Here is a 15,906-nt window from a genome sequence, read left to right as displayed (position 1 = left end):
CACCACCTTGTCCTAAATCTGGCACGGGGAGGGCAAGGGCAAGGCAGGCGGGAGTTTCGGGGCGGTGCCATTGCCCCGAGCTATAGCTCAGCAACTCCGACTTGCTCCGCCCGGCCTAGTGGCGCGCCCTCCCCGGGAGAGGAGAAACTGCGCGTGGCGGCGGCGGCCCAGGTAGCTCTGGGTTAATAATTACTAGGAAGAGGGAAGAGCCGCTTCGCTTCCTCCGACCGCGGCCCCTCCTTGCGGCTCCGGAGTCTCCACCTACCCGGAGCGTTGGTGACCCGCCCGCTCTTTCTTTCCCCCTTCTTTCCCTAAAAGCCTCCTTCGGCGGGGAGCTTCCTGCCTAGCCAGCTCTAATCTCAGCGGAGTCTTTCGTCGCGTGGATCTCGAACTGCTGAGCGCCGGAGCGGCTTACACGGCTTTACGGAGCCCGGGTCAGTTTTTTGGGTTTGTTTGTTTGTTTAATATCGGGTGGCTAAACTCTTGGAGGATTTATTTTTTTGGGGGGGTGGGGATCGCAGCCTGCATTAAGTGGCTCTGGATGGAAACCCCTATGGGACGGGGGTTCTCGAGTCTCTCATTTGCACCGGAGACAGGATTAAGGATCGTGTGCATGCTCCGGACTGGGATTTGGCGAATCTCCTTCAGCCCCTTGTCTCTTGCTCGCCGTCTCCCTGGACACGGCCCCGTCCCCGGACGGGTGTGCTCATCCGGCCGCAGGTGCCTCCCTGCCGTCGGGGTTCCCACCTCCCCAGGGATTATTCGGAATCGCTTATCCTCTAAAAAGCTTTGCCCGCCCACGCGGAAATTGGTTTGTGCTGCTACATATAATCGCGCGCTTCCCGAGTTGTTAAGGGAGGCGTGGACCTACTTTTGCTGCTCTCGCACGGCCGTCTGTAAATAAGAGTTATTTCTCTCTCACCCACACCCGGGAATTCTGTAGACGGCTCTTGGGATCCTGCTGAGCCCGGGAAACGCGCGCGCGGGCGCAGTTGCGCCTTTCTTGATGCGCCTTTTGAGTTAGGCGAGTCCGTATGCATCCTCCTCCCTAAAGTACCACAGAAGGAAATCGCGGATGTTTGCTTTTTCCCTTTCCTTAAGGTCCCTTGAGGCACTATAGTTTTCCATCCCATACGTGCTTGGCTCAGAAGTAAGACCCGTTGAGCTCCGACGGTTTACTTCCAAGAAAGCAGATAGGGAAAGATTGCCGTTTAAATCGCTTTTAGTTACTCTTCGGTTGCACAACTGAGGTGAATTTTCCGACCCCTCCAAACGAATTCTCATGGGTGGAATAGTGGACTGGAAAGGCGGGACTGGAGAATCTGAGGAATTTTGGAGCAATTCGCCAGAAATAATGTGGCCTAATGGTGTGTATGTGCCCTCAGCCACCGGGAGTGGTGAGTTTTTAACCGCAAATGGGAAATAATTGGGTTTGAGGCTTAAACTGTTCGTGCCCCCCCTGCAGGGGAAACCTGACGGCCGTGTGTGAACCTGAAGATAATGTGAATGGCTTTGGAATAGGAGGGAATTCGAGGCTGCCCAGTGACCCCAGGGGGCTATTAGAGCGAAAACTGTAGCTCTCCATCTCCTGCTGTTCAGGAATGTTGTTATGTCAGGAGATCAGTGCAGACATGTGCATATAATCGTTTCCCTAAAACACACTGGCCTGTAGTCTCACCCCTCACCTGACTCCTGCCTTGCTTCCCTCCTGCCCCTCCTCCCTCTGTGGGGTGTGGGTGGGTGTCTGCTTGCTTAGGTTGGGCAACTCCCGTTGTAAATTATTTAAATCTGGCTTTTCAGAAATTTTAAAACATGATTGTGTAAAAGCAGGTGGGGAACCTATAGCCCAGCAACATATATAGGGCCACAACTCCCACCAGTTGTCACCAGCATGGCTTGATGGTGAGGGATGATGGGAGTTGAAGTCCAACAGGATATGGAGAGCTGTAGGTTCCCAACCCCTGTTGCATAGTAAAAGTGGGGGGACGACCTCTCAGTATTGGGAGATTTTTGAGGACCTATACATAGGGAAGGCAATATCTATCACTGAACCAATAGAGGTCTGTGTGGTTTTTGAGTTCTTCCTTACACATATCATTAGTCTAATAAGAGAAGTCCTTTTTTGCCTTTGTTCTCTGAGACTGACATCTCAAATACTGTGGTTGTTTTTTTACAGCGGTTCATTGAAATAATTTGGGACACCCCTCAATATGGTGCCTGATTGTGCCCTTGTGGGTAGTAGTATGCAGATTTTTCCTTTAGGTTCTGTTCCTGTGGGCTTCTCTTCCTGCTTTGCCCTTGTTATCATTATTGCTCCTTTTATACCCTGCCCTTCTTCCTGAAGCAACCATGTTTGGCTGAGGCAGCAGTGATAAAAAAATTCAAAAAATAATTTAAAATATTATCTCTATCGGTTATCTCAGGGTTGCAACAAAACTTTATTTCAAAATGTGAGAAAGTAGCCAGAAAACCTGTCATGGGTTTTTTTAACCACTTGTAGTCTACGGGACTGAGAGGTCCTGCTTTTAGGTGCAGTTGTTTTAAAATGTGTTGATTGTCAACCAACCCACTAACATCATGTACGACCTCAGTGTGTGAATTTCAACCTTGGAGGTTTTTGAGCTGCATAAATGCACAGAATGCTAAAACTTGGAGGGAAGTAATGCAATGAATGTAAACACATGCATGTGGAATTAAGTCCTACTTCAAAGGCTCAAAGGAAAACTATGCATGCTGAAATATCACATGGTACATCATTATTTGGGCCATGTCATTTCAGGCTGCAGATAAGGGGATAATTTGTTTAAATGCTCTCCCATTTAAAGCACCTTTCTGTGTGCCTAAAGCTAACATAATGTGAATTCTCAACTGGCAGGGCATTCTTGGACATTTATAGCTTGGCTCTCAACTTCAAGCTTCCATCCAGTATGTTTAGTCATAGGAATTGGTTATTATTATCCAAAGAGAAAGAGGCAACCCAAAATTCTTGTTTCACCGGTATTATTGCAACCTGTGGCCCAGGCCTACTTTACACTTGCCTTTTCACAGATATGCTGTTGTAACAGATAAGGAGCCAGTAAATTCATGTTTAGTGGATGTGTCTCCCAGCTTGTGGTGTTGACATGCAGTGTGCAAACTGTCACACAGCCACAGAGGCATTCTGCCACACAGTACAGCTTCAATCAGGTTTATGCCAAGCACTGAAAATTCAAAGTATCCCAGGCTCCTTTTGCACATTCCTGGAGATATGTGGTTGCCTTGGTTGTTCACAATATTGTTAAAAAACTTCTGCCCACATCATTGGGTTTTCTTGTTGAAACAGGGCAGAACTTGTCCCTGATAACCCAGCCTGAGAAGGGTAATGACAGAGGATGTCATTATGTGCTTGGCCATGTTGACTGATAAACCATAATTTGCCTTTGTTTTGCAATGGCTACATTTGCAATGGTGGTAAATGGCAGTAGGCTATTTTGATGTAACATGGTGCAGCGGCAAGGGTATTGGGTTCGGATGTGAATAGAAAACATAATATTTAGATCCCGAGTGAACTAACCAAGTCACATACCCATAAGGCAGCAATCCAATACACAAGAAGCTGCTAAAAAGCATGCTAGTGTAAGTGCAGACAGAGTACAGTTACATCAGATTGAAATGGTTCAGCAGTGGGGCTACTGCTGAATGACGTGGCCTAAGGCTGGCAGAGGCAAAACGAGCCTTTAAAATAGTGCTTGAATTACAGCACCCTTTTTAGCTATACCAGGTACATCACATTACCAGGTCATGTGACTTATCTGAACAAGCTTAGGATCCAGCCTAACTTTCCCCTTTATGGTTCTGCCCATGTCCTGCCCCCAGAGCACCCCTTTTTCAGATCATATGCCAGATTAAACTCCACTGGGCCAGCTGGGCCCTGGATGAGATGAGATGGGGGAGATATAGCTGAGGATGGGGAAGTTAAGCTGGTGTAGCCTGGCTATGTTTGGAACTTCCTTGCACACCCCGATATCCACTGGATCCTCACCTGCTCATCTTGCTATGGGATTCCTTCCCAAATGACTAGAATATAATATATGTATATTCAACCTTTTCAGACCCAGGACCCACTTTTAACCCAAATTTTCATTTGGGGACCTATTTCTTGATCTTTTACCATATATTTGCATAGTGGTCATGTTCCTGTTGCAGCCCACCTTGGTTCAGGTAGCAACGCACTAGTGGGTCCCGACCCACCAGTTGAAGAGCAAGTGATATGCTATTAATACATATAGTAGCAGCCAATAAACAATAAGAGAGGTTGCTGGTTCCAAATAGTTGAGGATGGTTAAAGTAAAAAGTTACTGTGAAGAGCTCCAAAGGGATGTCTCCTAAATTAGGGGTTGTCCACACTTTTCCGCTTGTCCCGCTGCTTTCTCCTGGGAAAACCTGCTGTTTACCACTGAATCAGAGCAAATGTCTATCGATTGACGTCGGCAGATTGATGTTTGTGATAGTAGTGGGTTTTTCTGGGGAAAGCAATGGGATAAATGAAAGGCTGTTTGGACCCATGCCTAGAAAGTATGGGGCAAGCGGAAGTGTGGATGAACCCTTGATGGAATAGGCAGTAAAATGGCCAATGGAATTCACTGTAAATAAGAGCACAATGATGCACAAGGGGGCAATAATAATAATAATATTACATATATGCTCATGGGGTCTGAACTGGAGATGACTGATCAGGAATTAGAACTTAGGCAGGTAGTGGACTGCTCAGTGAAGATGTCGATCCCATGTGTGGCAGTTGTGGAAAATATAAATCCCATGGTGGGGATCATTAGGAAAGGAACTGAAATTAAAACTGCCAACATCCTAATGCCATTATAGAAGTCTGTGGTGCGTCTGCCTTTGGAATACTGTGTACTTGCCTCTTTGCCTCACCTCGGAAAGGATATTGTAGAGCTGGAAAAGCATTCCAAAAGGGGCAACCAAAATGATAAAGGAAACAGAGTAACTCCCCCATGAGGAAAGGCTACAACATAAGGAGCTTTTCAGTTTTGAGAAAAGGCAAGTAAAATTACACATCTTGTGGAGAACGTGGCCAGAGGAAGCTCTTCTTGCTCTCTCATAGTACCGCGACTCTTGGACATCCAGTGAAGCCGTATGTTGGAAGATTCGGGACAGCCCCCCAAAAGTACTTCTTCCCACACTCATAGATAACTATGCAATTCGTCCTCACAGCAAGCAATGATGGCTACCAACTTGGATGGCTTTAGGAGAGAGAGAAATTCATGAAGGATAAGGCTACCAGTGGCTACTAGCCACACTGTCCACTGTTGGAGGCAGCATGCCCCTGAATTCCAGTTGCTTGAATTCATGAGGATGTGGCTGTGCTCAGGTTCTGCTTTCAGGCTTCCCCTAGGCATCTGGTTGGCCACTTTGATGCTGAACCAGATTGGCCTTTGCCCTGATTTAGCAGGCCCTTGTGCTCTTACATTAATAGCTGTGTTGCATTTCCTTGCAAGGTCCTTCTTGCATACAAAGGAGAACGCCTAGGTTAACAAAGGTGTGTTTGACAACGTAGAATCTCCTAGTTAATGTCTTTTCTCTCTCTCAGTGAGCAGCCCATGAAAGTCCCTGGACTTCTCAAGAGACACAGATCTTCTTTCTCCTTCCCAGGTTGTAGATTCAGCTCTCAATGTGATGCAATTGGCTTTCGTGTACAAATGCAGTACGCAACCCCTTCCTTTATATGGTTTATAAACCCTTTCCCTCTTCCACAGTGTGATTTGCATAGGCAAACACAGTACGAGCACCGAATCTCCAAGAATGAACTGGATTCAGAAATGTTAACTTGGCAAAAACAATAACTCCCGATGCAGCTAGCTAGTAGGAGTGTGTATGTGTGTGTGCTTGTGCATATGTAAGTGTGTGTGTAGGGGAGCTGGCACTGGAATTCCAGACAGGCTGGTGGCGGCGGCTGCTACAGCTGCAGGAATGACATTTTGGCCTCTGCTGCCCTTTAATTTCAAACTCTCTGCTCCATCATACTTTTCTATTCAGCTCCTTATCCCCTCCTCACCCCATTCCCTTCCCTCCCTCACTCGTGGGTACCAAGGACTCAGAATGGAATAATGAGCTCTATGAAACCACCCTAGGCAGTGCTGTGTTTCAGAACTTCTTATGCAATAATGTGATTTGATATTTGGGGGCCCCTTCCCCCACAACTCTCATTTGGTACAGCACGGCCTGAGCTGTGCGCTGTTGCTTATGCCGTGGTAAACTGAGAAACAGTGGACCTTCCTATAATTGACCGTTATTTTATTTTAGATTTTTATTAATTATCTGTTACAGAATCAGTGAAAAACCTTCACAAAGCAATTATTATAATTTCTGCATACAAACATAAATAATAAAACATGACAAGACTAACAAGAGCAGGTCACAGGTGGGGGGGAATGCAAAACACAAGCCTTCATTTTATTTTAATTCCATGGTTCTTTGCAAAGTCACAAAGAAGTAACAGGCAAGAAGTGAAAGGTGTCTGCTGAAGAGTGATTGTGGGCAGTGCTGGAAGTTACAGTAAAGGGCACTGAGCTATCTGGACTTTCATCCATGCCCTGTACAGTGGAAATCAGCTGCCGTCATAAGCACTAGAAATGAACATACATCAGAGATCCTGAAACCTGTGATATTCTCTCTCTGTGTGTGTGTTGCAACACACAAGCATATAGTATATGTTTAGCCCAGAGATGATCCAGAACAGTGCAAGGGGGAAGAGATGATTAATGGGCAATAATAATATGACGGATAATAAAGACAATCTCTGAGGTTGGAGGTAATCCCTGGTGTGACTGTTGTAATCCTGCCCTCAAGTGTAGGATGTGGGAGGTGGGGCAGATCCTTAGTCTCTTAGTATTGTATTGATCATACAATTTGCCTTTCTGGCCCAGCTGCGCAGTTATGAATTGGATGCTTCCCTTCCTTTATTCCTAGTGTTCGTCCTCTGCAGATGGGAATGGGCCTCCACTGTGAGACCGCTCTGGGGATCCGTTCTTCACACAGAGTCTTTGGGTGACTCCTGATGAGCTCATTTGGCTTTTGCAAGCAGCTGCCTCACAAAAATACCAGCTGTGCCATTAAAAGAGCCTAGCAGACAAGCCTCATTGAATCAACAGTCACACCCAGTGCATTACCAGTCTGCAAGCGTGAGCATGCTCCCATTACTACGCTGCTTTGCACAGAAACATCCACAATCTCCAACACACACGCACACACATACACACACAGACGTAGGTTGTTCACAACACACTGCAGAGACCTGACAATTGCACAGCTTGTCTCCAACAGTAATAGGTAAAGCGGAAGGTGTGTTGTGTTTGCTTTTAATTAGGGAGGCATTTACCGTGCATGAGAATTTAAGAGCCAAATTATTTCATGATAAAATGGGTGATCTTGATAGTGAGAGCTAGTGTTATTATCTCTCCCTGGTAGGTTTGGGATGATAGATGTGTTAAATGGACTGACAACCAGATCGCAAACAAGTTAAGATGGTGGACTTTGATTTAGCACTGCTTAATCCTAATACAGTATTTTGAATATACTTGTTTATTGATAGAATTGTTCAGGGCCATTGCACTCCCCAACCCAAACTGGGGATCCTAGGCCCAGAAGTGCCCCCGCTATGTAAAAAATGAGGATGTGTAGACTTGCACTGGGCACAGATTGTATAAAACTGCTGACTGCAAGTATAGTGTTGAACAATATACAAATAGTTTAGAACATTCTAACAAAGCCTTTTAGAAGTTGTAGCAATGAAGTTCAGTGATTATTAAAAATAAGCTAGACTTGTCCAAGGGCCCAAAGGGGTGGCATCAGAGTTCTGTTGACCTGCTTCTTGAGAACACCTTTGTGCCATTCATAATTTTCTCCATTGTTATGTAACTGAAGAGGTAGATTGGAGATGATGCATTCAAACAGCACCATCCTTGATTTTGTACATGTGTCACATATACATGGAACTTGTTTCTTGCAGGTCATAGTAGATCACGGTGCACACAGCAGTAAAAGCTGCAATTTGCTAACAGAGCTAAATAGGCAAAGTACCAAAGTGAGATTTTGCAGAGTTGGTTTTTAAAAAGAGAGATCCCTTTGAATATACTGGATCTAGAGAAGTCCCCTGGAAAATGTCACATTCCATGTCTGTTGTGCCTTTGAAGTCATGTTGTTATGGGGTAATGTTCATAGACTGGTCTGACAGATGCAACTTTCACCTCAACTAAAAAATTTTCTGCTTTCTAATTTAAGGGTAGTTGCAGCTCTCAGCCTCTGCAAAATAATTATTATGGATCACTTGTTTGAGACAGGATCTCATGGTTAACAGGTACCAGAGCATCTTGCAGTTCACCTTCCTGCCTTAAGGCAGGAATGCTCACCCACCCACTTCTTGCATAATCCAGACCATAGTGTGCCACAAGCTTAGTGCCAGGGTGACTGAGGCGTCTTATGTAGACGATGTAAAATTATCCAGATGCTTCAACTTAGTGAGCCAAAGCACATATTGCAAGGCCTTCTAGTTAAATGTGATGTGGACTAAAAGTCCTTCCAAATAAAAGGATAAGATGTTCTTTAGTGTTTCAGTAGGTTGTACATTTCTGTAAGTTTCCTCAGTATTTTGGTTGCTAAAAAGAAAAATGTAATCTGGAGCTTCTCCATTCTGCTGATATTGTTTAGGGATGCATATCAAAAGCTGAAATTGTCCCATGTGAAGCTCATTCCACAGGGAAATGGAGAAATCTAGCTCCAAAGCTGAACTATTTGGTATCCCCTTGAGAAGTAGGGAGTATAAAATTGAAGGCAATGACCATTCAAATCTTCCAGTGAAATCAGCAACAGAAGCAACAACCCCATCAGACTTCTTTTTTTTTCTTTAAAAGGTTCTTGTTCAGGGATCTTTGGAAATGCAGTTATCATTTCTGCACAAAGATCTCTTCAGTGGTACCAGTAGCATTTGACAAAAAGAAAAAAGATTTCATTGTGGTGCTGGTTTGACTTGGTGTACCATAGCAAAGGAGAACAGTGATGCCATCTGTCATCCTTGGCTGAGGTGGGAATAGTAAGGGTGGGGGGGCCGGACTGGAGTTTCCGCTGCTCCTTGCCAATAACTCTGATCAAGCTGGTTGTGTCCTGGAAAGCTTGCACACTGCTCTTAAGGGTAAAGTTAGATCTAATCTGGCTGGCTGCTTCCGAAGTAGCAGAGAGATTGAAATCTGCAGATTTTGACAGCCTGCTGGGAAAGGAGCAATGGCATTCTCTTCTCACGGGATGGATTTAGATGCAAGGGGTCAGAGCTAACTAAAAGGAAGGAATGTGCATGAGACATCGTATACAGATGGATAAGTATACAGATGGATAAGCAGAACCGGTATGCTGCGTAACTTTCCAGCAATCAAGCGGTCTCTGCGGGGGTGTAATCCTGGGTGGGTTGCTAATCTGCTCAGTGTATCTCAAAAGGTCAGGAAGAGCTCAGTGGATGTAGTGTCATGGGTGGCGCTTAAAGGTGACATGAAAAGGATTCTAAAAATTCCACAAAGGCATTTATTCTTGGTTGGGCAGCAGTGTCTTAGGAACATAATCAAGGTTTAAGCCCCCATGGTCACAGATCACAACCCACTGATAAAAGCATCTGCTTCAAAAAAACCTTGTACCAGCAAAGGGTCTCCCTGCGCTTACAATAAGTCCATGAACCCACACCACTTATCAGCGTTTCTCCTCTCCTCTCCCCTCCCCTCCTGCTCCCTCACACTGGCCCAGTGAAGGATCAGTGGAAATATTTGGTTTGAATTCCAGTGCAAATATTTGTTTGAGACTCTAAACAAGCCTCTGGAAAGGTCTGTCTGCTGCTACTGTGCTAGCATGGAAAAGTAAAACTGACCATAATCATCAAAGAAAAAGGAATTTCTTTAAATGCTTAAGATGAAAGGGCCCTGCAGACGAACATGGTGACCATTTTACAAAGCGGCAACATGCCAATATCTGCCTGGCTTCCACATGGGGACATGGATGAGAAAGTTACTGCACATTCTCACTCTGTGTCAGAGAGCTGGGGAAGCCAGGGAGTGATGCAATTCTCAGCTTCCTTTGGCAGTATGGTATACAACCATCTTCCTTCCTGGTTACATGCACACTGTAGTAATTTACATCGTAACACAAGTTAGTGAAGTACGAATTCAGGATGGATTTAGAGTGCAGGAGGTGGATGTCTGGCTGATGAAGGGGGGTGAATATAGCAGGGCCTTGGCCCTTGCCTGCTAAAGGGGAGGTTTAGCTAAACGGCTATAGTGAGGTTCTCCTCCCCAGTCATTGCAAACATGTCTTCAAAAGCAGTGTTGACCGGTGCCTCTTGGGACTGGCAGTGAGGAGGCAGAGGGGCCAACAAAAGGTGAAGGCAGAGTCAGTGGACAGGCAGAAACAGCTAGTTCTGATTTTGCCCCCCCCCCCGCTCCCGACTCTTTCTAGTTGACTTCCTCAAAGGTAATGCTGAGATTAAGGAGGGAGCTGCCAAGCATTGTGCCACCCCCTGGGCTGGTTGTAAGTATGAAGGCAGGCAGGGCAGGCTGGTGGGATCTGGCCGAGAGCAGTTTCTTTATTTCACAAAATTTATGTATCCCATGAATGTAAGAGAACCTCTAAGCAAATTACAAAAGTATAAAACAAAACATGAAAAATATTGATAAACAGGTAAAAATAGGCATTTAAGACCAGTAGCTAAAACTAAATAAAACACATGTTGCTTCTGCATGTCTGGAAGTTGGAAGGCTGGTGGGGCAGTGCCCCGTTTGTCCTAGTAGGCCAGCCAAAAGAGTTGGGAACATTTCCTGCCAGTCAGAATGGAGTCTGGAATTGGGAGCTGCAGGCAGAAAAGACAGTTGGCTTTTTTGTTGTTCAGTGAGGGGCTTGGGGACCCTTGGTTCTTCCTGTCTGGAGACTACACCATTTCCATTAAGAGGACTGTGGTGGCTGGTTTATAAACTGATTTCAGATTGTGCCTCATAGAAAATGTAAAGTAAGAGATGTGTGAGCCCTGCTGTGCCTCTAAGAAGCAGCAGCAAAGGCCGGACTGAAGGTCCACAGCAAACCAGCGTCTCATGCCCTTCATCTGTGGCGTTGGTTCCATCCAGTTCTGGCAGGGATTTGATAAACATTAGCTTGATGTTTGTGGTGAATTTCAGAACTGGTGAAAGCTGCTAGACTGGCTCTGGAAACACTTAGTTTTTAGCAAAAAACAACAAGTAAAGTCCTTGATGGCTTTTCAATTTGTCCGCCTCATTGCAATAAAGGTCAAGCTGGGAACTGAAACCCTGTAGCCCAAAGAGGCTAGTGTAATCTAGGTTGGAAAAGCAAATACGTATATGTTGTTTATTTGTCCTTTCTGAAGGCTTCTGAAATGGTGTGAGTTTTAAGGGATAGGAGGGGGGAAGTATTAGTTGTGGCCACGATTGCGTAGACTTTTGAAGCTGCATTTGAACAGGAAGGTATTAAGAGTATATAATTGGAAGGATCAGTAGATGAATTGTTTCTTAATATGTCTTAACTGCCTTATGGTATTCACAATTCAGGCAGGGACTTGCAGAATGGTTATTATAAAATTAGCATAGGGTAACTTCATAGGGTGGAAGGCAGGAAAGTAGCAAGGCAAGTGTTGCATCCCTGCAACCAAATGGAGATACGGAGCTGTGGGGATGTAGTTACACTTAATGCCTCCCATGGCTGTTTATAACGTTTTAAAAAAGAATTAGGAAAAAAACCACCTTGGAGATCTAATCATGGATCTCTTGCCATCTCATCTAGTTTGGCCCTTGGATCTGCATCTAGGAATGTAAACTGTGAATGTAACAAGTGTTTCAAAGAGGTACTGTATTTTTTGCCCTAAATTTCAAAGAGGTACTGTATTTTTTGCCCTCCAAAAATGAAGGGGAAATGTGTGTGCGTCCTATGGGGCTAATGCAGGCTTCCGCTGAAGCCTGGAGAGCGAGAAGGGTTGATGCGCACCGACTCCTCTCGCTCTCCAGGCTTCAGGAAGCTTATCCACAAGCCGTGGGAACCCGGCGCAAAGTTGCGCAGCTCTCCCACGGCTTGCGGAGAGCTGCCTACATCCTGAAGCCTGGGGCGTGCTCAGCGCGTCCGGGCTACAGGCAGATATCTGCAAGCCTGGGGAGATCGGCACAACTTCCTGGGCTTCCTAGGCTTGCGGACAGCAGCCTGTTCTGGGGGCTGGGGTCGGGGGAAGCTCGGGCTTCCCCCGCACCAGAGGAAAAAAAATTTTCCCCTTTATTTCCCCCCCCCCAAAAAAAACTAGGTGCGAAAAATACGGTATATGAAAAGAGAACCTGAGATAAAATGGAACAGACCACATGCGAATATAATGAAATTAATACAAGAATAAATTAAAAAATGTTAGGTTAATGTTACACGACTGTACTATTTTATTCATGTAACATTAACCTAACTTTTTTTATTATTATGGCGCCGCAACCCCAGAGTCGTCCGCGACTGGACCTAACGGTCAGGGGTACCTTTACCTTTTTATGTATAGTAATTCATTCTTTTTAAAAAAATTGTCTACAATGCAAAGCTTATAAACAATTTATAAATATATTTTAAGAAAAGGTACACCTGCTGGGGAAGGGCTGCAGCTACCTGTTGAGTGTCAGTCTGGTTTTGCCCCTTGTTACATGCATGAAACAGTCCTCAGGTGGCTGGCAGGCAGTGACTGAACACTTCTGGTCCCATTACAGACAGGGCTGTCTTTGAATGAGAGTCCCAAAGTTTTTCTTTTTGAAAATCTTTGCCTCTATTTGCAAATATTCTGGGGAACGTTGAAGCCAAAGGATTCCACTCTTCATCACAATACATATCCCACTGAAGCAAATAACTAAGCAACATAGAATCCTTTGGCTCACTGGCAAATTTTGGTCTTTGATCCTGATCCCATCTTCTTAGCGCTGGAGAAATGTGGAGAATCTGACATGCTGGCAGAACCGGTTTCAAAAGTTTCTTATGAAACACTTCCCCCCCAGTGTCTGCTGCCCTTTGTCTTCCAAGTCTATGGCCGCTTTCATGCTAACGAAAATTATGGCTTCACTGCTGACTGGAATTCAGGGGAAGAGTTCCATGTCCACATGTAAAATAAGGTGCGGCAGGTGCAGTTCTGAGAAGAGAGGCCTCCAGGTACATTCCATGTTGTTTCAGTCATTATTAGCTGTTCTTCCTGTGAGTCAATACTGAACCCTGGACAACTGAGCTCTGTACACATCCTGCCCCCCATCCACAATATTGTGGTTAGTCCCTTTCTTTCATACTGTTTTCCTGAAACCTACCTTCTCATTTCCTGTTTAAGTTAAAATGCACAGTTAGCCATTGCAGTGCTTTACAATAGGTACTTGATATTATTTTGATTTTACATGACTGTTATCCTTGCTATGTGGGACGCAGGTGGCGCTGTGGGTAAAACCTCAGTGCCTAGGACTTGCCGATCGTATGGTCGGCGGTTCGAATCCCCGCAGTGGGGTGAGCTCCTGTCTTTCGGTCCCAGCTCCTGCCCACCTAGCAGTTCGAAAGCACTCTTAAGTGCAAGTAGATAAATAGGTACCACTTTATAGCGGGAAGGTAAACGGCGTTTCCATGTGCTGCGCTGGTGCCGGCTTTCCAGAGCAGCTTCATCACGCTGGCTACGTGAGCCGGAAGTGTCTCTGGACAGTGCTGGCCCCCGGCCCCTTAAGTGAGATGGGTGCACAACCCTAGAGTCGGACACGACTGACCCGTATGGGCAGGGGTACCTTTATCCTTGCGATAGAGCTTGGATGATCCTAAACCTTACATTTATCCTGTTGTATTGGCTAGTTTATTAGGAATCTTTGGGCACAGAAGTTCTACCTTCAGTATATGAAATAAGGGTAGATTAGAAATCCCATCTGACTCCATAAATTCAGATTCCTGCCCTGCCTGATTGACAAAATGAAAGTCATGCACAGTGATGTGGGTTTTAAAAAAAGTAGACAGTTTTCTGGATAATTTTCAGATGCGCTAAATTGATTGATTTAGAATGTGTATTTGACTTCTTTTTAAAGTTTTGTTTACTAAATGTGTGCTATGTTGATTTACATGCCTACAAACATCTCAGCAGATTTTACTAGTAGCTAAAAGTATTTGAACTGTAATGTTTTGATTAGGAAAAATATAACTGAAGGACACTTAGCAGTGCAATCTTGTGTATGTTTGCTCAGAAATAGGTCCCCTAGTATTCAAGGGGGCACATTGCCAGGCTAAGTGTGCATAGGATTGCTGCCAGAAATGAGGTTCAAATGAATTAAAACTAATGCAAGAATGTACTTGGAAATTATTTTTATTAGAATATTTAAATATTTTTTACTAAACAAATATGTTTAAGATACAGCAACTCAATAGTGTATATATTTACATTGTTTAAGTTTTAAGGAAAAAGTTAAAGCACTGAGAGCTGCTAACATACTAATCTTAGCACATTCAAAGAGCTATGCATCTTTATTTGCTGGGTTGCCCTTCTGGGATCCTACAGAGGCTCTTGTGGGGTGGCAGGTTGGGGGAAGGGTTTTTTCCAATTCACTCCCTTCCCTGCACAACCCCCAGTGCCATCTCCCAAACTGGTCTGAAGGGTCCTAGCTTGGGGAAGGGGGAATTAGCAAAATTCTCTCCCCCCCCCCCTTCAGCAGAAACATCTTGTGAGCTGAACTCTGCTGGCAGGAAGTCTGGAAACAAAACACACACACATTTTTCCTAGGGGTCGTCACTTGGAAAAGAAAGTTAATTACCCCTTTGAATGTGCCTCATTTGACTGGTACTATATCCATTAACTATATTTGTAATGTTATGAAACAATGCAGTTTTAGAAATGGAAAATGTTTCACTGAAAAAAATACAGGAGTGGGACATTTGCCACAATGGAAACTTCTCTGCTCAACATCCGTGTATAGGTGTAGTATTACAGTGGAGTCTTGCACATTCTTACTGAAGTCCTAGATCTGACTTAATTTAAGTTTCACATTCTGGTAATGTAGGTGACATCAGTAGCAATGAAAACTAGATAATACAGTTTTACAACCCTATGCAACTTCCTGGATTAAGTATTTATCTAGATACTGAAGAAAAAGAGATATTCCTGGTTGTTTCTGAAAATCCCTCTTTACTCCAAATGAGGATTGTTGGAAGTGTAAGAAAGGGAAGTTTCACACCCTGTGTACCTAATCTGAGGTGTGACCTGGCTTGCTATCTGCTATAATGCTGGCTGTTAAAATGAGGTAGACCTTTGAACTGAGAGGCATAAAAAGTGCTGTTAGATTTGTTATTGATATATTGGATTTTGATACCACAGTGAGTAAAGGAGCATATCCTGCTTCTTCGAAATAGATGACAAAGCTGCAGCCTTCACTGTGGCCACAACTGATATGAGAACATGTACTCACTGTGAGATTGTCCGCACACTCTGCTCCTAGCAATACTGTATCAGACGTCATGATCTTTGGGCTCAATAGGTTGGTTGTATGATCAGTGACTACAAAAAACTATAGAGTGAAGCAACAGAAAGAATTGCTTCCTGCATAATTCCTAGCCACTTGAAAACAAAATAGTGGGTTGGACTTCTTGATTCACTAATTGGAAGTTTTGAGTGTGGCTTGGTGGGGGTGACTGCTAATCTCACACAGTGTCCTATCCACTGGGTGGCGCTGTGGCTTTTGTCTGGCTCTGAACCTCCTAAGCAAAAGGCAACAAAATTAGATGAAAATGAGACTGATAAATTTAAGGTCATGGGCACGTTCTTGCTTAAAATGCATGTGGATAAAGGATAGATGATTTAGAGTAGTGCATCTCCAGTTCGTGAGAACTTGTAAGTTAGAT

The 15,906-nt window shown here is 44.5% G+C and overlaps 1 protein-coding gene across 1 annotated transcript in view; it reads left to right on the top strand.

Moving 5' to 3' along the window:
- Positions 1-1,230: 1,230 nt before the first annotated feature.
- The window catches only part of PLEKHG3 (pleckstrin homology and RhoGEF domain containing G3), a 46,532-nt gene continuing 31,856 nt past the window's right edge, over positions 1,231-15,906 (top strand). Inside the window, exon 1 of the mRNA XM_082196479.1 lies at positions 1,231-1,397. Within this exon, the coding sequence (XP_082052605.1) occupies positions 1,283-1,397 (115 nt within the window). The 5' untranslated portion in view covers positions 1,231-1,282. The remainder of the gene's footprint in view (positions 1,398-15,906) is intronic.

This window comes from Podarcis vaucheri (assembly GCF_965113315.1).
Source record: "Podarcis vaucheri genome assembly, chromosome: 1".
Classification (NCBI taxonomy): Eukaryota; Metazoa; Chordata; class Lepidosauria; order Squamata; family Lacertidae; genus Podarcis; species Podarcis vaucheri.
This window is presented reverse-complemented; position numbering and strand designations above follow the sequence as displayed.